Genomic DNA, 19,445 nt, shown 5'->3' on the forward strand with positions numbered 1-19,445 from the left:
CAGCAAGGAAACGAGCAGTGGGAAGCGAGATTCCCACCATGCGCAGTGGTGTTGTCCTTAGGTGGAGCCTTTTTGTCACTGGAATAAGGTGGGACTGAGCCTCACGGTGCATAGATCAGAATAAATCCATGCTAAAAAAATATACATTCAATATTACCAATGCCATTAATGTTTTACTGTAAATTTTGTTTGCACTATTAAAGATTTTTCTTCCCCCCTCCCCTAGGCACTAGAGCTAAGTGTGTGCACATTTATTTATTCATGTGTCAAGCTACAAAATACTTCTGGAAAAGTGTTTTGTATTTAATCATAGAAAATAAGGTTTCAGACAGCAGTATATCATAAGCTTAGGCTGCTGTTACATTCTGTCATGATAAACTGGGAAGGATGCTTTTTTTTCTGCTTTCAACACCATTATTAAATAAAACCTAGCTACTTTAATTAGTTTATGTTTTCTTACTAAAATTTGAAGACAGGCTAGGCTGCAACTGTTTTGTACCCAAAAAGCACTTTATGCCCATTGTATTTACTAAGGCTGAATGAGGTAAGTACTGTCTCAAAAAGCTCCTGACCTGGCTGCACTTCACTTTGCAGCAGTGTGTTGCTTTCAGTGTAACATGGAAGAGAATTAGGTCCAGATCTCCCTGCTCTCTCCCACAGGAGCAGATGCGGTAGTACTTGTAGGAATGGGAGTGTTGGCTTGCAGTTGGGAAGAGGCCAGGGGCACTGTGTTCCAAAACCTCAATTTCAGAATTTCTGTTTACTTGATAAAGAATTTATGCTTAACTATATGCAAGAATAGTTATTAGGTTCAGTAGTATCAAAATCTATTTACTTCTGTGTTCTTACTCATCTCTTTGTTTTAAAGAAATCCAGTTCATCTCCAGGAAAGGTGTGTTGTACTCTCATAGGTATAGGATACCAAAATACAGGCAAAAAGACACCACCCTTACACATTATTGTGAAAGCTAAAGCTTTATTTTGTGATCTATCATATGTTACATTAACATGCTATGGATTTAGCCTTCAGTAAGGTGGTAAGTTATTACTTTCTTAGCTCCAAGCCCCAACAAATATAGGGAAAAGTAAGCAATGGCAAGAGGAAATCTAGTGCAAGCATAAATGCCTTTCAACTAAGATCCTTTAAGTTGTGTCTGTAAACTTTGAGGAGGATAGATAGTGACCTGGAATGTTTTCCTTCCACTGCATCACGTGAAGAGGAAGATTAAATGCAGAACTACCTCTCTTTACTAGATGGTGGTTCTTCCCTATTTTCCTCTCCTGGATTGGATAGTCCATAGCAGGCCTCTGTCATGCCTGTTGTATTGCCAGGGAGGGTCTGATATGTTCCTTGCTGCCATCAGCACTACTTCTCAGCTGACACTAGGGCCTGCTGAAAGAAGCATTCCAAAGTTTCTCTTCCTGTGGGTTGTAGGTACGGCCTTGGCAGTGTTCACAGATTACATGGATGGGGGAGATGCCACCAAAGGGGAGGATAAATTGTAAAGTACTGATGTGGCAGTGACAAACTAATACTATAAGTCGTGGGTTTTCATCTCTTCTGGCTCATTACTAGCATGTATATGCCATCTAGAAGGGACTAAATAAAGGCTTACACAGTGACCGCAATGCTTACAGTATCGAGCAGCCCATTTATTGGGAGTCTGGAAATTCGTTTCCCAGACTGCGTATGACTAATGACAGGAAGGTGAGCTTCCAAGACAGCCCACAAGTTCTACCTTTTCATGAGTTTGCCTTCTTCTCTAGTCTATGAACCACATGAAAGGCCTCTAAAAATTCATTGAAGTCGATGTGGCCATCTTTGTTGTAGTCTATGCTGAGGACTAACTTGTCAAGGGATTCATCGTACACATCAATACCCAGGTGAGAAGCAAAGAGTTTCCATGTCTGGCCAAACTCCTCAAGAGAAATCAGACCTAAAGGAGACAGACAGCAGGTTGCTTTTTTTGCAGTGCTGTTTCCCATTCCTGCATACACACACGCATGCACGCTCCTTCACTGCAAGAAAGTTACCTACCTACCATGGCTTGGGTGAGTTTTGTGATTTCATGACTGAAGCACATTTTTACTTCAGGTAATGATCTAATGCTTTCAACAGCAGAATTGAGAAAGCAGTAAATACTGAGTGAGAGTGGAAGGGAGAAAAAGCCCCCGAAAGAGTGAAGCCAGTACTGGAGATGGGATATGAGAAGTTTTTCTCACGTTAGGCTCTGTGCACCACCCCTAATATGGTTACAGCCTGACTGCTTAAATTAGTCTTCACTAAAATGGAAAAATGACATCACCTCTGGTTCCTCTATATTTAGAAGCCTTAAGGAGGAAACACAGTGGGGAAAGATAACTAGTATAGGCTTCTTAGAGCTGGTATAGTGGAGTTACCTAGGCTTACCTGAGTGATCTTTGTCAATGACATTAAAGATGATCTCCAGATCCTTTCTGTATCTGCACAGTGTTTCCACCAAAGCTGGCTGAACCTGGTTTTGAAGTCACAGAAAGGAAACTGTTCAGACCTTGGTGTGCATTAGGATAACCACAGAATATGTACTATCCAAATCTATTTTCCCAGTCTAACTTGTCAAATGTTTAAAAAAAAATTCCTTACGCTTGAGTTCCCTGGAATGATACTTAGTGTATTGCCCTGAGGAATAATCAGCTAAACCCTGTCCCTTTCAGATGGCAGGACAAAGGGGAAGGAGCCCTTCAAACCTCCTCCTTCAGTAGTTATTTGTGGAAGTACGGATAATCTAGGGAAGATGCTGTATGCCATGCACCCATACAAAGCTTTTACTGTACATACATGACTGGAGCCTGCCATTTAGAAAATGACAGCGATGGGCAAGTACCAAATCACTATGCAGCCACTTGGTAACAACTGGACTCTGTAGAAGAGACCTCAGCTACTGTTAAAACATCTAAAGGGCCATGTACAAATGTGACTCCCTCCTACAGGTGCCTGAATTGGCTCTGGTGCACATTTGAAAAGTTCGTCTCAAAGAGTAAGGGTTGAGTGCTCTGGGTAGGCTTTGTCGCATCTCCTCAGCTACATTATCTAAACACCCTTGAGACTCAATGGAAAGTAAGAAGCAGTCCTAGCATGTGATTCATCCAACCTATTTTAAGCATCTACCTTAGCAGGGAATGATGATTCCTACCCTAGCACTGCTCATTTCCCTCCAGTGACTATAAAAAGAAGCTTGGCAACCAGTTCAGCTGTAGATGTCTACCTGATTGGCCAAACCACTGTCTTGTGCCTCAAGTTGCACCAAAAGCTGCTCCTCCAAGATTTGCAAGGAGGCATTTTCGTCCTTACCTCTTTTATAGGTTGACCTATTTTCAAGTCATAAAAACATGACATGAAGTCAACTTCTCCATCTGGGGTCGTCTGTGCTAACTGTGAGCGCAGCATCCTCCAGGGCAGTTCCAGCTGTAGGACAGACTCCATCACTGCAGCCCAGTCATTGACAGAAATCCTGCCTGCCAGAAGGGGTCAGTTCATGGTTACAAGCAGTACATGATACAGCACACATCAGTAAGAGCAGTTGCAAAACAAACATTTTCTCCTAACCCTGGGATAAAAAACCCTCATAACAATAGGCAGTGGGGTGGGACTAGACATTTCCATAGGTCCCTTCCAACCTCAACAACTTTGTGATGCTATTATGATGTGTAGCATGTTTTAATACCTTTTGAGTTGATGCCATGAAGAGTATTTCAGATGTGAGCTGAGCTGCAACTAGAGACATATACATGGCTGAAAACCCAGTAAGACAGAAACATGTTAAACAGTTGTTCAGTGGCCAAAGAGGCAGTACCATCATGTTATTGATTGCCCTTTTAGGGGCACAGATGACAACCCAGCCAAGTGAGAAGCCATCATGAGGTAAAGTTGTATTTGTGATAGAAATCATCAACAACTTGCTCCTACATAAAAGGTTCATGTATCAGTTTAACCACTGACTTTTCCTCAACTGATGGGTGAGTGTGTGTCTGCTAGTGGCATAGCCAGTCAGCTTTCCTCAGGTATCTCCCAGACACAGATGAAGACCAGTTCCCTCTCACCCAAGACCCCAGTTTCCTGTCTGACATCTTCTGAAGATGCACCTAAGTGAAGGTGGTGACCTTTGAGCTTCTGGAGCTAGATTTGCCTGTCCAAACTGCTCAACAACAGACACCATTCCCTTATTTGCCCATGCATTTCGTTTGTTTTCTTCTTCCTACTTAAAGCTTCATCCACCTCAGGTTCTTTTCTGGGGCTAGGCAATTGCTAATACCTCTCCTCCACTGTGGTCAGGAAGAACACAAGATCAACTAGCCTGTGCTGCCTTCCAGCCTTACGCTGCAGGTAGGACCCATCTCCATGGGGTTTGTCCCCTCTGCCCCCACACGCACATGGAAGCTGCTTTCCCCATGGTGGCAGCTGGACGTTACCTGTGCCATTGAGGTCATATTGTGCAAAAGCACTAGTGAGTTCAGCCCTGTGAGCATAAATCTTCTCTCGTAAGCACTTTAAGGCAGATGATTCAATTGTACCCACCCTAGAAGGAAAAAAAATGCAGAGCAGATTATTAAAGGATTGAAATCCTCTAACATTTTATGCTTTTCAACATTCATTATCAAATTCTTATATCCTTTAACATGTAGCATGTTTAGGGTCATCCTAAAAGACAACATGGTGCCGGACAGGGAAGAACAAAACCAACAAAACAAACAAAGGCCCATAAGAATAATCTGAATTTAAGAGATAATCGAGTTTGTGCTGGTAATTCTAAGCTGCTTTGCTTTAGTAAATCTAACCACAGTGCTAGGCATGGCAAAGCTGTCATGATAAACTTTTTGGACTCAATTCATAACAGGATTTGTCCAGATTAACACTGCAGCCTTAAAGCAGACCTGACAGACAGGCACAGGCCCTTTACTAGTCCCTGACAATGGTCTGTTCTAACTGCTTACTACATCCAATTACCTTTGGGAGTTTCTCAGGAAACCAAGTTAGAGCACTTAAAACATGTTTTGTCTGCTGCATTAATTTTTTTAAATTGTAAAACAGAAAAATAAAGAAAACCAAGGAAAATAGATGCCTGTTCAATTATTCAGTGAAGCTATAGATTTGTGGCAGGTATTCACATGCTAAGTGAGTACACGCTTGCTGCATACAACACACAGCTTTACCTCTCCCGAAGATTCTGCCTGCGTGTGTACTTGCTGACTTGGTACTGTACAAACCGAGGAATCAGTTCAGGATTCAGTTTGATGTATGCTCCCCGGTTGCTTCCCTCTTCATAATAGTTAGAGGCAGAAAATATAGTGATAACCTGATCATAGGAAATAAAGAAACTGGATTGGCTAGAACAACTCTCCTTGAGACTGATTTCTGAAACTGATCTTAGCAAAACATGCAGGTTACAAAATTGTCTACATATAAAACCAGAGATCAACAACTACACTGTTCACCAAATCGTTCACGTTTTCTGAGTCAGAGCTCCAGGCCTGTATTTTTGGCCTGATACAGGAAGATTTCGGTTCAGAGGGAAGTGTGATACAACATGCTGTTTAGCAGAAACCTCTTTCTAAGATAGATCTGGTTTTCAGGATTCTTGCTGGCTTCCTGATATAGCATGTCAGAGTAGGGTCAGAAAAGAAATTAAGTTAAAAGGCTTCTAGAGCCTTAGAGCATCTCTTGCACTGTATTTACACATAACTCTCCTCAGGGATTTTGTTGATGTTCATTTGTTTTCACACGAGTAATAAGCCAGTCCCCACTCCCTGAAGCTGTAAAGAATTTTGTCAGAACTCCATAATTTCTTCTAGCATCTATCTAGCACACAATTCCCCCAAACCCATTTTAAAGAAGTCATTCATTTTTTTTTTTAACTTTGCAGACAAAGCTGTGGATATGCCTGTGAAATTCACAGGAGAATTCTACTTTACATGGAAGCACCTCACCTTCCCATTGTGACTGATCTCATAACCTTCTGGCTTGAATTCATGAGACCTGATGAGCATCTTTAGATTATACCTTTCAAACAGCTTGGCAGTGACATCGGGACCAAAGTAACAACCTCCTCCTCGACACTTGTTTGGTGTACAGCCATTCTGGCTTCTTGGATCGCTCCAGAGAATGTCAAGGATCTATAAATAGCAAACTCAAGCAAGTGAGGGCTGATAGTAGGTGAGAACTGACAGGCTATGGCTGTCTAAAGTACTGGCTATAGCAAAAGCCCCACAGTACAGGGAGAAAACACACCTGAGCTAACAGTAGGTCTTGTGTTTTCTTCCTTCCTTTCAGCAGGGCATTCTTTTGGGCTGAAAATTTTGTTCTACTTTTCTTAAGAAACATTTTCTATATTTTGGATGAACTTTCCTCTGATGAAATATCATTTCAGAAATGTACCTCCTTTTACAGCTGAGGCTTCCAGACTCAGGTGGGTGCCTCAGGAATGGTACCTGGGCTATTTCAAAGAGAGCAAAAGCTTCCTTCTTCACACATAGGTGTGAGAGGCATTTTCTATTTTCCAGCATAGACCTGATAACCACATGGGTTGATGGTTTTACCTAAACTAAGCTTGGAAGTGCCTATTCTAAACATGACAAGAGCTGCCTTTGGCTTTATTGTCTTCAGTTAGCTCATGTTTCAAAACAAGATTTTACATATTAGCATTTTAGTAGGAATCAGACATGAGGATGAATTATCATGGTTTAAAGTCACCTAACCTAATAATTCTCATCAGTAGCAAACATGAGGCAAAATGTGTTTGTTTAAACTTCACTGGACAAGATGTACACTTAACACATTCCACTTCACGTTTGTGAGTGTGGCTGAGTGGACACTTGGTTAGCTGGGGGACTGTCATATTTCGGGGGGGTTGCTCGTGCCCATTATGTTAGTTTGTAGCTCACATAGGTATCTTGGGAAATCAGATTTTCAGAGACAGATTTGCTTCTCAAGAAGCAAAAGAAAACTGTCTGCCCCTTGAAGCAGTTGTCTGAAGAGAGGCTCAGAAAAATAAACTTATATAAAACTCAATTTTGAGCTTCTAAATTTCTGTGCAAATTAAGCTTTTCGCATTGTCACCATTCGTTAAATTACAGTATGACAAGAGCTCCATATTGCCTCTAATATTCAAGAGGAAATGAACAGCCAGAGGAAAAAACTTCCCACTCTTGAGTAATCAGCCTGTAGGTCTCAGGAGTTGGGTTTTTTGGACAGTATCAGCATTCAGCTGCCAAAACCACAGCCAAAAAAAGGTGCTCACTATCACCAAGGATTGCAAAGTCTGGCCTATTTAAACTTACAACCACGTATGTACCAACAGATCCAACCACATGAGGGCACGCAAACACATTTTGTACTGAGCAGTTTCCTCCTCCTAACGGCTCAGAAAACACTGGGTAAGCTGTACTTGTTAGGTATAAAAATCACAAGCCTTTATTACCAGGTCTATAAAAAGCATCCGAATAACTAATAGCTGGCTAGTATACTCCCAAGAATGATGGGGTTTTTACCAAGAGACAGTTCCCTCAGACTCAAACATACTGCCTGAGCAGAGCACCTGCTGGTTTTGTGCAGCGGGGGTTCGGAATCAGTCTGTCTTTGGTTTCACCTACTTGTTTCCATTCCTTCAGGGCGGGGTCTGGAGGCAAATTTGAGCCTGAAGGCTCAGCAGAGCCCGATAAAGAGATGTGTTGTGTTTTCCCTGCAGTGTGTTTACTGGGTCTGGTGGTGGGAATTCTCTCCTTCAGTTGGTCCTGTCTGTCTCTCACTGACTTTGGTGGCCGCATCAAAGATTTCAACTTCAAAAAAAAAAAAAAAAAAAAAAAAAAGAAAGAGTTACCAGAACATAAAGATGATAACAGACATGTCAGCTGAAAGGCATATCAGCTCCTGTTTCCTGTACTTAGTATTAAACTCTCTCATGTCCTGAACTCACAGGTTTGGTTGAAGCTGCAGGTGTTTGGCACTTGCAGAAATTTTGCTTTATGTCTATCAGTGACCAGCCTCTTCAGAGCTGCTCTCACATTCTGATCCAGACACACAGACTCATTCCAAGCCACAGTCAATCATAAGGTCTCACTATAGAGCAAGTATGGTCCGGACTCAGGGATGACACTCAAAGTGCCCAGCTTCACTGGAAACTGAAAATATATGTGTATACGGTACTGAAGATGAACTGCATTCACTACTATTCTGATACAGTAGCATGCCGCTAGGTTAATTTGGCTAAAATAAATGGAATACTGGGAGGATAACAGTGAAATTATGAAGTATTACAGCAGGCCCTTTTATTGTTAAATTAACCTCTTCCAATACGCATGGGCATTTGCTTTTTCAGAGCTGTGTGCTATGGCTCCATGAATGCCCATTAATACAGACTCTTCTCTAGGGAGTATCTTTTCTTCTCATTTGAAATTTTCTCAATACTAGCACATTTCCAAAACAAAAAAAATCCCAACAACAAAACACCACCACCACCCAAAAGTCTACTCTTTAACAAAGGAAAGGACTGATGCAAAACAAAATGCAAAACACTGGGTTATTCCCCAGTGCGCTGACCAGTATTTGAGACCTGTCAGTTGCCAGCTGTACCAATTAAAATACATCAGTTGGCCTTGAGTGATATTACTGCGAGTTGTAGCCCACACATGTCTCATTAGCAACGCTCTCCTGTGGCAGCAACTTTGACCTGTTAATTCTGAATTTCACAGATACCGCATCAGCAACATGCCGAGCCCAGCCTTGGTGAAAGTGTGGGCAGAACAGAGCTCACAGTTAAGACACCTACATCTGTAGTTAGGTACCCAATTTTAGTGTACAGTGATACAGCCAACGGAACCCAGACTCCAATGGCCAGAAGCATTCATTGCCCTTTTTCACATCTTTAAGAAACAGAGATACACCTGACTGTCCTGTAAAGCATTTATTTCTGCATTAGAAAACATGAGGATGAGAGAAATAGTTCTGGATTCCACAGACACTAATGACAAGGTACACAAGGTTGCTTAAACATAGGTATGTAGTGCCATCTGGGATGCTCTGCCTTATCTGTGAATTAGCATGAGATGGGCAGATACGAATCAAACCTAAAGGAGACCGGTGGAGGAGACCTGTGAAGACAACTTTCTCCAGAGGCAGGCAGAGGCCAGAGGGGATATCTCTAGGCTACAGGGTGCTTCCAGGAACAGCACTGGAGACCTATGCCTGAGCAATGATAAGACCTGGATCTCCACTGATTATAAGGAGCCTAAGCACCCTGATCACAAGCAGACATCTTGATTTAGTTGTCTAAATTGAGACCAAATCCCACATCATTTTCCACTGATTTGATAGAGCTGTTTTCTCACCATTTCAGAAAAAAGAGAACATTTCTGTCCTCTAAATCCCTGAAAAGCAGCAGTTCCTGTCTTCGAGGCCAGGTCTTGAAGTTTGATGCTGCTGGAAAGGCTCTCCCACATGTGCAAAGCTCCGCTGCTGCCAATGGAGTGCCTCACAGGTGGAGAGCTTCCCCCACACAACAGGCAGCAGCAGCAGCACAGCCCTGGGACAAAAGGCAGTGCTAGAAAGATGTGGCTAGACTGATTTCTAAAGTGTTCGGAAATGCCTGAGAATTAAGTACTTTTCATACTTTCTGGCTAATGCATCATCACTGCAGGAAGGAGGCATCTAAAGTATTTTTAGCTATTTTAAAATCAAAAGGCCCATGTTATTTTACAGCAGCCAAACAATTGGCTCCCAATACCTACTGAAACCTTCCTTCCTAAACACTGATTTTGAAGAAAAACAAGACTTTTTTTTTTTCCTTATGTACCTTATACAGCAGCCATTTCCTTTCCTAGTGCAACTTGATCTTAGTATTTGTACTGCTAGATTTTTTTAAACAAAACAAAATTAGACCACCACCACCACCCCACCCCCCAGATATGATCTCTTACCTTATTTCTCTCAAGTGCATTCAGGAAATCCAAATCTGTGGTGTCTGAAATCCCTCCATGTAGGATAAGAACTTTGCTATCAATTATAGTGGCAAGGGGAAGCCAGCTAAAGACGTCTCGCAGAAGACACAAAATCTGTTGCCCATGGTCCTGTAAAACATACTCTTATATTAGATGCTATTTCCAGCAGATTCTGTTGCTTCTAAATTCAAGATTTTGCTGAAGTGTCTGCCACAGTCTGTATGACCGGTTCCATCCAGGTGGCACCCCAAACTGCAACACTGACAAACATGTTCTGACATTTACCTTAAGGCCATTTGATTGTCTCTGTAGCTTTTCGTTTTTCTTTCACGTTCACTTCTTTTTGTGTTCTTGAGTGGCTTATGGATGTTATTTATTTCACCCTATAGAACTCTGAGCATAAAAGGCTTAAGCTGTTTTGTCAGTTATTCCACTGAAAATCCAAAATAATTTCAACTACATTACTAAAGTCATTCTGTACTACACCTAAATAAACTGGAAGTTTCCTTGTTTACATAGTTTCATTTTGCACTTGCAAGACTACAAAGAAAATACAGGATAAGGAGGAGGAATCTTACCTTGTACTTCTTCGAAACTTCTTTTGTGAAGCCATATCTGAAAATAGGACAGCATAACAAACTGGTTTTCAGCACGCCCTTTCTGCATCATGTTTTGCACTACAGTGTTTGCCAGGAGTTTTCTAGCCCTGTTTTTCTCCTGCCATTCTGTCTCACCTCAGTTTTAAAGATGCTTTCTTCTGCTCTTTCTCAAGAATTGAGTTAAACTGATTTCTTGTACATACAAGAGATCAGGAACAGAATCCAGACCAATAATTATTAAGTGGCCTTTTTTCCATCTAAATGAAATAGCTTAGCAGTTTTACCTTTCAGATACTGCAGAGAAATTTCAAAGGAACCTAACTGATGATGGGCAAAAATTCCCAAAAAACCTCCACAGATTTTTTGTCCTAAATCACTCAACTTTATTAGACAATGTCATCTATCATGTCTTTTCCCTCACAAGGGATAAGGATTTTGATACTCATTCTTTTAAGACAAAGATATCCTTGGTGCAAGGGGCATTTTCACACCACCAGCTTTCAAATTTACTGATGTGCAGCACTGCTAATCAAAATGCCCAGCAAAGAGCCATACACAGGAACGCGTCTTTGCACTCCACACCATCACAAACTTAGTTAATATTTTTTACTACTTTGGGTGGGAATTTTCCTACCTTGTAGATAAAGTAACTGATCTTTCTCTATGGTTTGTTTTTGGGGTTTTTGTTTGGGTTTTGGGTTTGTTTGTTTGTTTTAATTAAGTGCTGAAAAAGGAAGTGTCATGTGAAACTGATTCTCTTACATGGATCATTAGTAAGATTTGAACATGGGCCTCTAATCCAGGTTTATGCCCGTGTTAAAACTGCAATATATTCTGTATGCACACAAGTGATAGAAGGGGTACAACAAGTTAACCACCAGCCAGTCACCCAAAGACGTACTGGGGAGGCATAGAATTGTAGGGACTAGGACTGACTTCTCACGTCTGTGAGATGGTTTTGTCTACCAGTCACGCTTTCACTACAGCCCGAGACTCTGGCTGTGCTCACTCCCTTGGCAATGCTGTACAGCTGAGTACAAATGTCTGCGTTAGAAACAGGGTCTCAGCTGTTCCTGCAATGGGTCAGACTGCCACCTCTCAACTAATGGACCTCCTCTGTGTAGGAGCTAGGATATTTACCTGCTCCGTGTGTTTGGGAAGTGACATCTTAGTCTAAAGTTAAGTGAAATATCAGCTCCTGGTTGACTAGTTCCATTATATTGCATACTATTATGTCTTTTGCTATGTTATGGAAAAAGCCAATGCTTTAACTAAAATATCACCCTTCCATCCATCCCCGCCTTTCCCAGATTTGATACTCCAGAAGCTGCACCAAGCCCATTGACTCAATGGATTGTGATTAGGTCAGAGAGGAGACATGACTCCCATTCGAGTGTCTGTGTGTAACGAGGATGATCTTTGCCCTTCTCACACATCTTGAAGATGCAAAGGTACACCTGAATACTTAATAAAACATTACTTCTGTTTTAGAGTGTCCCAGTGGCTAAAGTAGTATTCAGAATCTCCAACATTTCTAATGAAAGGCCAGATACTGCCCCCTCCCCTGCCCCCTGGCCCCTAAAACCCACCTCAGGTTCATGATGTAGTCTTCATGGTTTCCTCTATTCAAGTGTAAATCATTGGGGTAGATAAGAAGAAATGCAAACAGTATTATAAGTATTTCCATAGAATTTTTCCCTCTGTCAACAAAATCACCGTTAAAGACGTAACGGTTTTGTTCTGAAGGCAGACCATTCTGCAGAAGGAAACAAAAACAAGGACATTTAGAGATGCTGCTATGCTACTGTAATAAATGAAATAGCATTTAAATGAGATCACATTGCTAGAAAATCTGCAAAAACCTGCATTAATAGAGATCTAAAATGCAGCTTTCCTTTATTTCTACTGTTTAGAACAAAAACCTCTGTATCAGACAATCTGTATGAGCCATCAGAGATGACCTCTCTAGCTGTTCTTACAATGCCACCTCTAATCCTTTCCTTTATATATTTAATTAAATTGAAAGGGACCAAAAGGAACATTAGTCTTGTAATAAAATACACTTTTCTGTTAATGCAACTGCTGCTAGGAAGTTATGCACTTGCAAATAGAAGGGAGTCATTCATTTTGAATAGAAGACAAGAAATCCATGAAAAATTATCTTCTGACACAAGTCTGAAGGTCCTTATGTTTCCTTATTCAGTAAGAAAATTGATTTCATATAGTTAAACATTGTTTGCAGTGTAGGCTTCCAGAAGTCCTGAGAAAGACTATAGTCCAGAGGATATCAAATCTTAATACAGAACTCTGAAGAACTTGATTCCAGTTGCTTTAATCCTGAAAGCACTACTTCAATTTTATGCACATTGCACTTTGTCCCCCACCAGGGCTACGATATACCTGAACACTCACAAACCTGAGAGGCTGTACATACAGGTATTTCTTACCTTTTTTTTTTCGGAAGATACAGAGCAATGTTTTATTATGAATGGTGACTTATCAAAAGCTAGTATAGTGAATTGATGGTATGTTTCATTAGATTAGTTATAAACACATCAACAGGTGCCATCAGCTTACAGAAAATATAGCCGCAACTATGTGTAGCTTCATCATTTCCAATCATGAGTATCAGAAATATTATTTCAATTTTGACTTGCCAGAAAAAGGTAACCTCTTTTCACAATTGGCATGCATAAGAACTATCAATAGAACATATATAAAATCACATTACAGCTGTGGGAGCCATTCTTAACAGGTTTGGCAGCATTGCAAGACATCCCACTTCCTGAATACAGCTACTGCCATTGGTGTCCAGCATTTCCTATGGCATTCCCTGGTGTACTGCCTTAGCAGGTTTATTGCAGGATGTCAGGGATTACTTGGTCAGAGACTCAATTAAACATTTGATTTGAATCCATCAGGAAATATCTTTTTTGTCCCAATCAGTGTCCTGTGCTGTTACATCAGGATGCAGCAGTGAATCCTGATCTCTCGATTCCCACACTGGCACAATCCTGACTGCTGTAAATATGGCTTGCTTGGTTTTTGGCATAGCCTCTTCCCAGCTCTCTCCAAGTTAACTTAGAAGAGGCCTGTAGTTGCTCTGTGGCAATTTATGAGACTCTGCTAATGCAGTGGGTTGTAGTGGTTTTAAAAAAGAAAGGACAGATTTCAGGAATGGAACAGGCAGGAGAGACTCAGCTGCAGCTCCTGGAAAAATGAATTAATAAAAGCTTTGCCTTAAAACCAATAGGGATGTGAATCACCAGCAGATTGTCAGTATACACACAGCCACTCTGTAACTGCAGTCCTAAAAGACAGATCTGCTGAAGCACTCTGCAGACTCTATTATTTCTTTTGGAAAAGCTTACACACAACTCTTAGTTTCAAATGAGAGTTTGTTTTGGACTTCCAACTTCAATGTGACATTTCAGTTTTGTTCCACACTCATGCAGAGTTTTTATTTCCTTTTCTGTGGTTTCAACCAACAGTAAGAACAAAACTAAATTAAAGGCTGTTGCAGGCTCTGACACGTCAAAGAGGCGAACAAGGCAACTTGCTGCTGGGCATCCTTACTGTATCTGCTGGGTTAGTGATTAATTAACTTCCGTTTGTCATTTGTGTTTTCTACAGCTTCAGGCTATTTCTATCCATAGCATCCATTTAACAATTTAATTTAGCAATACATCATTTGAAATTCAAGAGTTTCAAGGAATTTCAGGAAATGCTGTAATTTAATGGAGATTAATGCAGGGACTGAACGAGCCTTACAAAGTGGCTATTGAGAAAAAAGTAATTATCTTAGCCTCACCCAAACCAGGTTTAAGAATTATACATGCTATTATAACCAGCATTGCATTGATAAGCTGTAGATTGCTAGCTTCTGTGTGTTTACTGTTAGCAGTGTAAAAACACTGTGATAAAAGTTCCCTGGACAGAGCACTATGTGCAAGGTGGCTGGTCTGCATGCAGGCCTCCAAAATGTGTCAGCAGCCATTTCAGCTCTGCACAGCTCTGTGCAGACCTGAGATCACTACACTCCTCATGGCACTGTTTAGGATTGCACCCTCTTGTTTAAGTTTATGGGTGATTCATACCAATTCAGAGGAGGAAATCCCTTCCAACTGAAACAGTGTTAGGGAAGCAGAAAAAAATGGATCCCAGAGGCTGACTGGGTTCCCTGCTCTGCTGAGTAAACTGCTCAGAGGGGACAGAAAATAGTGTCATTTAATTTGCTTCTAAATAACTAAGCAGCTCTATCATGTGCTCTCAATTTTCTCAGCCACTTTGAAATGACAAAATATTTGTCCATTTTATTTGGTTTGGTGGAAGGACTCCCCTAGAAGCTTAACAGAGAACAAATGGGGGTAAACTCTAGTCCCTGAAGTCAGCGGGAGTTTAGGCTCTGATTTTACTGAAGTCAAGATTTAGTCCTTGCTTAGAGTTTTTTTCTCTTTGTAACATCTATTAGAGAGGGGAAAAAGAATCATCTTCTGTTCACTCCAAAGGAGTAAAATTCAGGCTTATTGCAGTTGTAAATATATCTGAGCATATATCTTCATAATAGGGTTTTTTTCCCATTTCAGGTCCTGTGTATGAAACCAATCTGTATCATACTCTTATTCCAGTTTCAAAAAGGAAGATTGTGTAATTAAAATAACAGCTAGAAGACTGCAAGCCAAGGACCAGCTAAATGTAACTGATTGATAAGTAAAGCAGAGCTCTGTAAAAAGGTCTGATTATACCTCAACAGGCTTCATGTATGCACTTGGGCAAAACAACCAAGTTTCAATTCAACAAGTGTCAGATAAAGTGTAATGAAGTTGGAAGCAGGGAGAAAATTACATCATTTAAACACCTGGTTTACCTCACTTCAGCCTCCATTCAGTGCAGATGAATGTATAAGGATCAGACACAACCCCTTTCCACCAGAAAGCTCAAATCAAAGAGAGTATCTGCTAAATGAAAGGTGGTGATTCACGCTAAAGATAAATGTGAAACTAAATACAGGAAATCTCCTGCATCGTCAGTTAAATATACAATTGTGGAAAAGATAGCCTGGACCTTAATTTTTTTTTCACATCAGTAAAACAGGGCTACACTTTTTTAACATTAAAAAGCAATCAGCTGTTCAAGGATATGTAAAGGGTGCCCAAGGTATTTCCATTTTGTGCAGACTGCACGATTGCTTTCAAACCTTAAAAAGCTTTTAAACAGATAGCACTCTTTTTTGTTTCTGTAAACAAATAATAAAACACACTTTGCAGGTATCAATGGAAGGCCTAAATGAAAGCTTTTGCATTTCTTCTGGAGGGCCAAAATTATCCATGGTGTAGTGTTACATCAGGAACTAAGTTAGCTCCTGATTTTAGAAGACTTTAGTCAATATGGAATATAAAACAGTGGCAGGACTTTAGAGACATTGCAAGGAACCCTCTTAAGTTTTGGTTCATGCTCCAGTTCAACATTTAGGAAGAGAAAGATCTCCTGGATCTCCTCCTTCACAGTGAGCAGAAAGATACGGAGAAGGAAAAGCTATGACAAAGACACCATTCAAATCGTTCCAGGATTTCTATGTGTAGTACATGCACACTGCATGTACAGGTCTAACAGTGATAAATCTATCAGACATAAATACGTGTTCTTAACAAGTCATGAAGTGAAAATGCTACATCACAGACTACCTGCTTACCTTATAGAATATCAGCAAAAGATCATCCAGGTTTCCATGCAAATCTCCTACAGGAAACAAAAACATCATTTTCTTTTTTATTTTCTTGGAGAGGAGGAAAAAACTGGAATTATGAAACTGGATTAGTTAGTCCTAACAGTTCTTCCCCATGTTTTCCTTAGTAATTTGCCTTGTATCAGGATTAGCTTCATTTTAAGGTACATGCTGAAGCCGCTTCTAAAATCTGGCAATTAAATACTTAAAAGAGTATACAATTGTCTTGCATAAAGTTTTTGTCCTTCCAGCTGGATCTGAAGATCAGACCCGTCACACAGCCAAAGGTCCACTCAGGGAAATGACAGATTTGGCCCTTTCCAAGTCATTTATTTTGGAACAGGCAGGGGGGGGTTTCACTCCAACACAAAGATCACTGCAGCATAGCTCCCCTCTGCATATGACTGAATTTCATGCTCACAGAACCAACCTTCTCATGTCTGTGACTCACCACCACAAAGCCACAGAATGGTTTCAAAACCTATTTTGTGATAATATGCTTTCATCACCAATGAGCAGGAAATGAGAAGTGACATTTTTACCCTGCCTACATGTTTTCTGTGTAACTTTCTATTAATTATGAGCCTGCTGATGTCATTCTAAGCAGTCCTTCAAGTTGTGATAGATTTTCATCACAAATGTGGATGCAAACATTTCAGGTACATATTTAATCTGTATTATTAATTTGAAACTAAAAGAAAATGGGGAGATTGATACCTTATTTTAAGGAAATCATTATTTTGGACCAATTATGTTTAAAAATTGGTCTTTCATCTTCTGCAGAGGATCTTTCTGGTTACAAAAGTTATTGGTTTCAATGGCAGGAAAGTGACCCCTTTAGGTGCTGCTTATACAGTGCAAATGCGATAGAAACATGTTTTGCTTAGTAAGAACACACTGTGTAGCAAACAAGTATGAATCTGTGTTTCCTTGGTTTGGAGAGAAGTTTTGTTGGTTTGGTTAACAAATTACTGTTTATCCAAAACCTCATTTAAACAAACCTTTTCCTGGCAATCAAAGTAGGTGTATAACCACAACTTAAAAAACATTATTTGTTTTGCATGTGTCATAGTACCCTTCCTTATACCACTTTACTATTACACACAGCACACACTGCTAGCTGTCAAGAGTTAATGTTCTGTTTTGCAGCTACTGCGTTCTGTGGCAAGTCAGGATACCTTTATCCATAATTTACAAAAGCGTAACAAAATAGATGGGCAATGAGCTCTTGGTTCTTTACCTTCTGATACATCACATCCTTCTGTGAGACTAATTTGTTGGTTGTATAAAGACTGATCCATCCTCCAGAGTCCCTTTAGAAATGAGGGTTTCTTATAATTTCAATTTATTCTAGATAGTCATGCTGTCAATGAAAGGTCTTGTTTGCCACCCCTATTAAGCCCTCATTAAAATCATTACTGAGTAAATTATGATGGTAAAGTCTTTTTCTCAGTAAGAGGAGAAAACAGTGAGACTTGCAGCCAGTGATCAAAATGCTCGGTGGCATTTTAGAGATGGAGTGCAGGAATATTTAAGCTAGTGCAGTGTTAGCTGAATTAATACTGACTCATTCAGAAATGTTTAATGAGAAAAGGAAAGAGGAGGTGAGGGACTTTCTTAAAATATGCTTACTGTGACTCAGGAACCTTATTTTTATTTGTTCCAATTTATACTGGGTGCTGGGGGGGAGAAGATAAAAAAAAAGGCATAGAGAGCTTTCTTGCAATGGCAACATTTGGAAATATCAGTATCATTTTCTAACGATTTGGAATATCAACCCGTAGCCCAAAGCAGTTACCTTCTCTGAAACCTTACCACAGACAGTTATCTCCTTGGAGTAGGAAGTTGAAAGATGGGTGATATTTGGCATCTCTTTGAGAACTCTCCTAGTTTCACATAATAGCTGCAGTACATAGCGGGCATGAAGCAGCTGTGAGAAAAAAATGCAGGGAGAAAAGGAAGACTTATTAGAAGTAGCAATATGTCTGTCTGCTTTATTAATATCAGACACGTATTGCCAAGATTATTTATACTACAGACCTCCAGACATGATTACAGGCTGTATGGTATAGTGCTGGGAATTAGGAGTGTTCATAGCTTTGCACTTGCTTCCTGGTGAATGGATATAGAGCACTAAATGAACTTGCTTTACATATTTTCCCATTTTATTTCTTGTGTACTGTTTCTACTCTTCCCATCTACAGAAAGGATAAGAGGCTGAGATATACAGCACTCAGAATAATTGCATAAAGTCATCTGTTCGAAGTAACTGGGGGGGGGGGGGGGGGGGAGAAAAAAGGATGTAGTTCTAGCTATGAGTTAAAAACACCACCACCACCACAAACCAACCAAAAAAACCCTGAAGGCCATAAATTATACTTCAGCAAATTGCAAAAATAATGAGAGGGAAATTCTGGCAAGGGTTGCCTTGGTTAAGAGTTACCTTCCTGTTCACTGTGAAAATGGTATGACAATGCAACACTGAAGCTTCGGTCTTCTCTGCCAATGATTTGTATGAAAATTTTGTCAGTCAGTGATTTTTAAGGCTTTTAGTTCAAACACAGCTCTGAGGAAGTTTGGTAGAGAAGATAGATGCGACTGACTTTCCAAGATTCATGTTTTTAAAGCAAACAAAAAAAAGACCAATTGCATATAATCATTTCCTTAATAAAACACCACCCATAGTAAGAGAAGAGAGAGCTGACAGTAAGGTGAAGTCTGGGTGGGCTCATTTTTCATGTGCTTTATGTTTTGCTACTTTTAAGATCAGCCTCCACAGAAAATTACAGACCCCACCACCACCACCATTATTTAGTAAGTTAAAAAGCAAGGTAGACCCTTATCCTTTATATGCAGTATATTGTTAAACACAAATGACCACAAGTTCAAACAAAGCTGTGCCATGTAACGCCTCCCTGCCCCACCCTCATCTTGTAAGAGGGCAGCAAAGGGGCTTGCTCAGGAACATGGAGAGAATCAGCAACAGCCTTCTCAGGGTCTTGGCAGCCACAGACAGCAAGCTCCTGAGATTTTTGCGATCACCCTGTTCCGCTACATAAGCAATGCTTTATATTCATTCTTCAATTCCTGTAAGAAGAATGAGGTGGGGGTCCAAAAAAAAAAACCACACACGAGGAGCACTTTCAACCCAG

General features: G+C 40.4%; 1 protein-coding gene across 3 annotated transcripts in view; it reads right to left on the reverse strand.

The window, feature by feature from the left end:
• PPEF1 (protein phosphatase with EF-hand domain 1) overlaps positions 1-19,445 on the reverse strand; it is a 43,736-nt gene continuing 24,291 nt past the window's right edge. For all 3 annotated transcript variants that reach the window (XM_049834880.1, XM_049834881.1, XM_049834883.1), the window contains 12 exons: positions 18,109-18,223; positions 16,261-16,307; positions 12,158-12,324; positions 10,548-10,584; positions 9,949-10,098; positions 7,627-7,812; positions 5,965-6,150; positions 5,191-5,333; positions 4,450-4,556; positions 3,332-3,495; positions 2,411-2,495; positions 1-1,937 (listed from right to left, as the gene is read on the reverse strand). In XM_049834880.1, coding sequence (XP_049690837.1) covers positions 1,744-1,937; positions 2,411-2,495; positions 3,332-3,495; positions 4,450-4,556; positions 5,191-5,333; positions 5,965-6,150; positions 7,627-7,812; positions 9,949-10,098; positions 10,548-10,584; positions 12,158-12,324; positions 16,261-16,307; positions 18,109-18,223 — 1,581 coding nt within the window. In that variant the 3' untranslated portion in view covers positions 1-1,743. The remainder of the gene's footprint in view (positions 1,938-2,410; positions 2,496-3,331; positions 3,496-4,449; positions 4,557-5,190; positions 5,334-5,964; positions 6,151-7,626; positions 7,813-9,948; positions 10,099-10,547; positions 10,585-12,157; positions 12,325-16,260; positions 16,308-18,108; positions 18,224-19,445) is intronic.

Source organism: Accipiter gentilis, chromosome 32 (genome assembly GCF_929443795.1).
Source record: "Accipiter gentilis chromosome 32, bAccGen1.1, whole genome shotgun sequence".
Lineage (NCBI taxonomy): Eukaryota > Metazoa > Chordata > Aves > Accipitriformes > Accipitridae > Astur > Astur gentilis.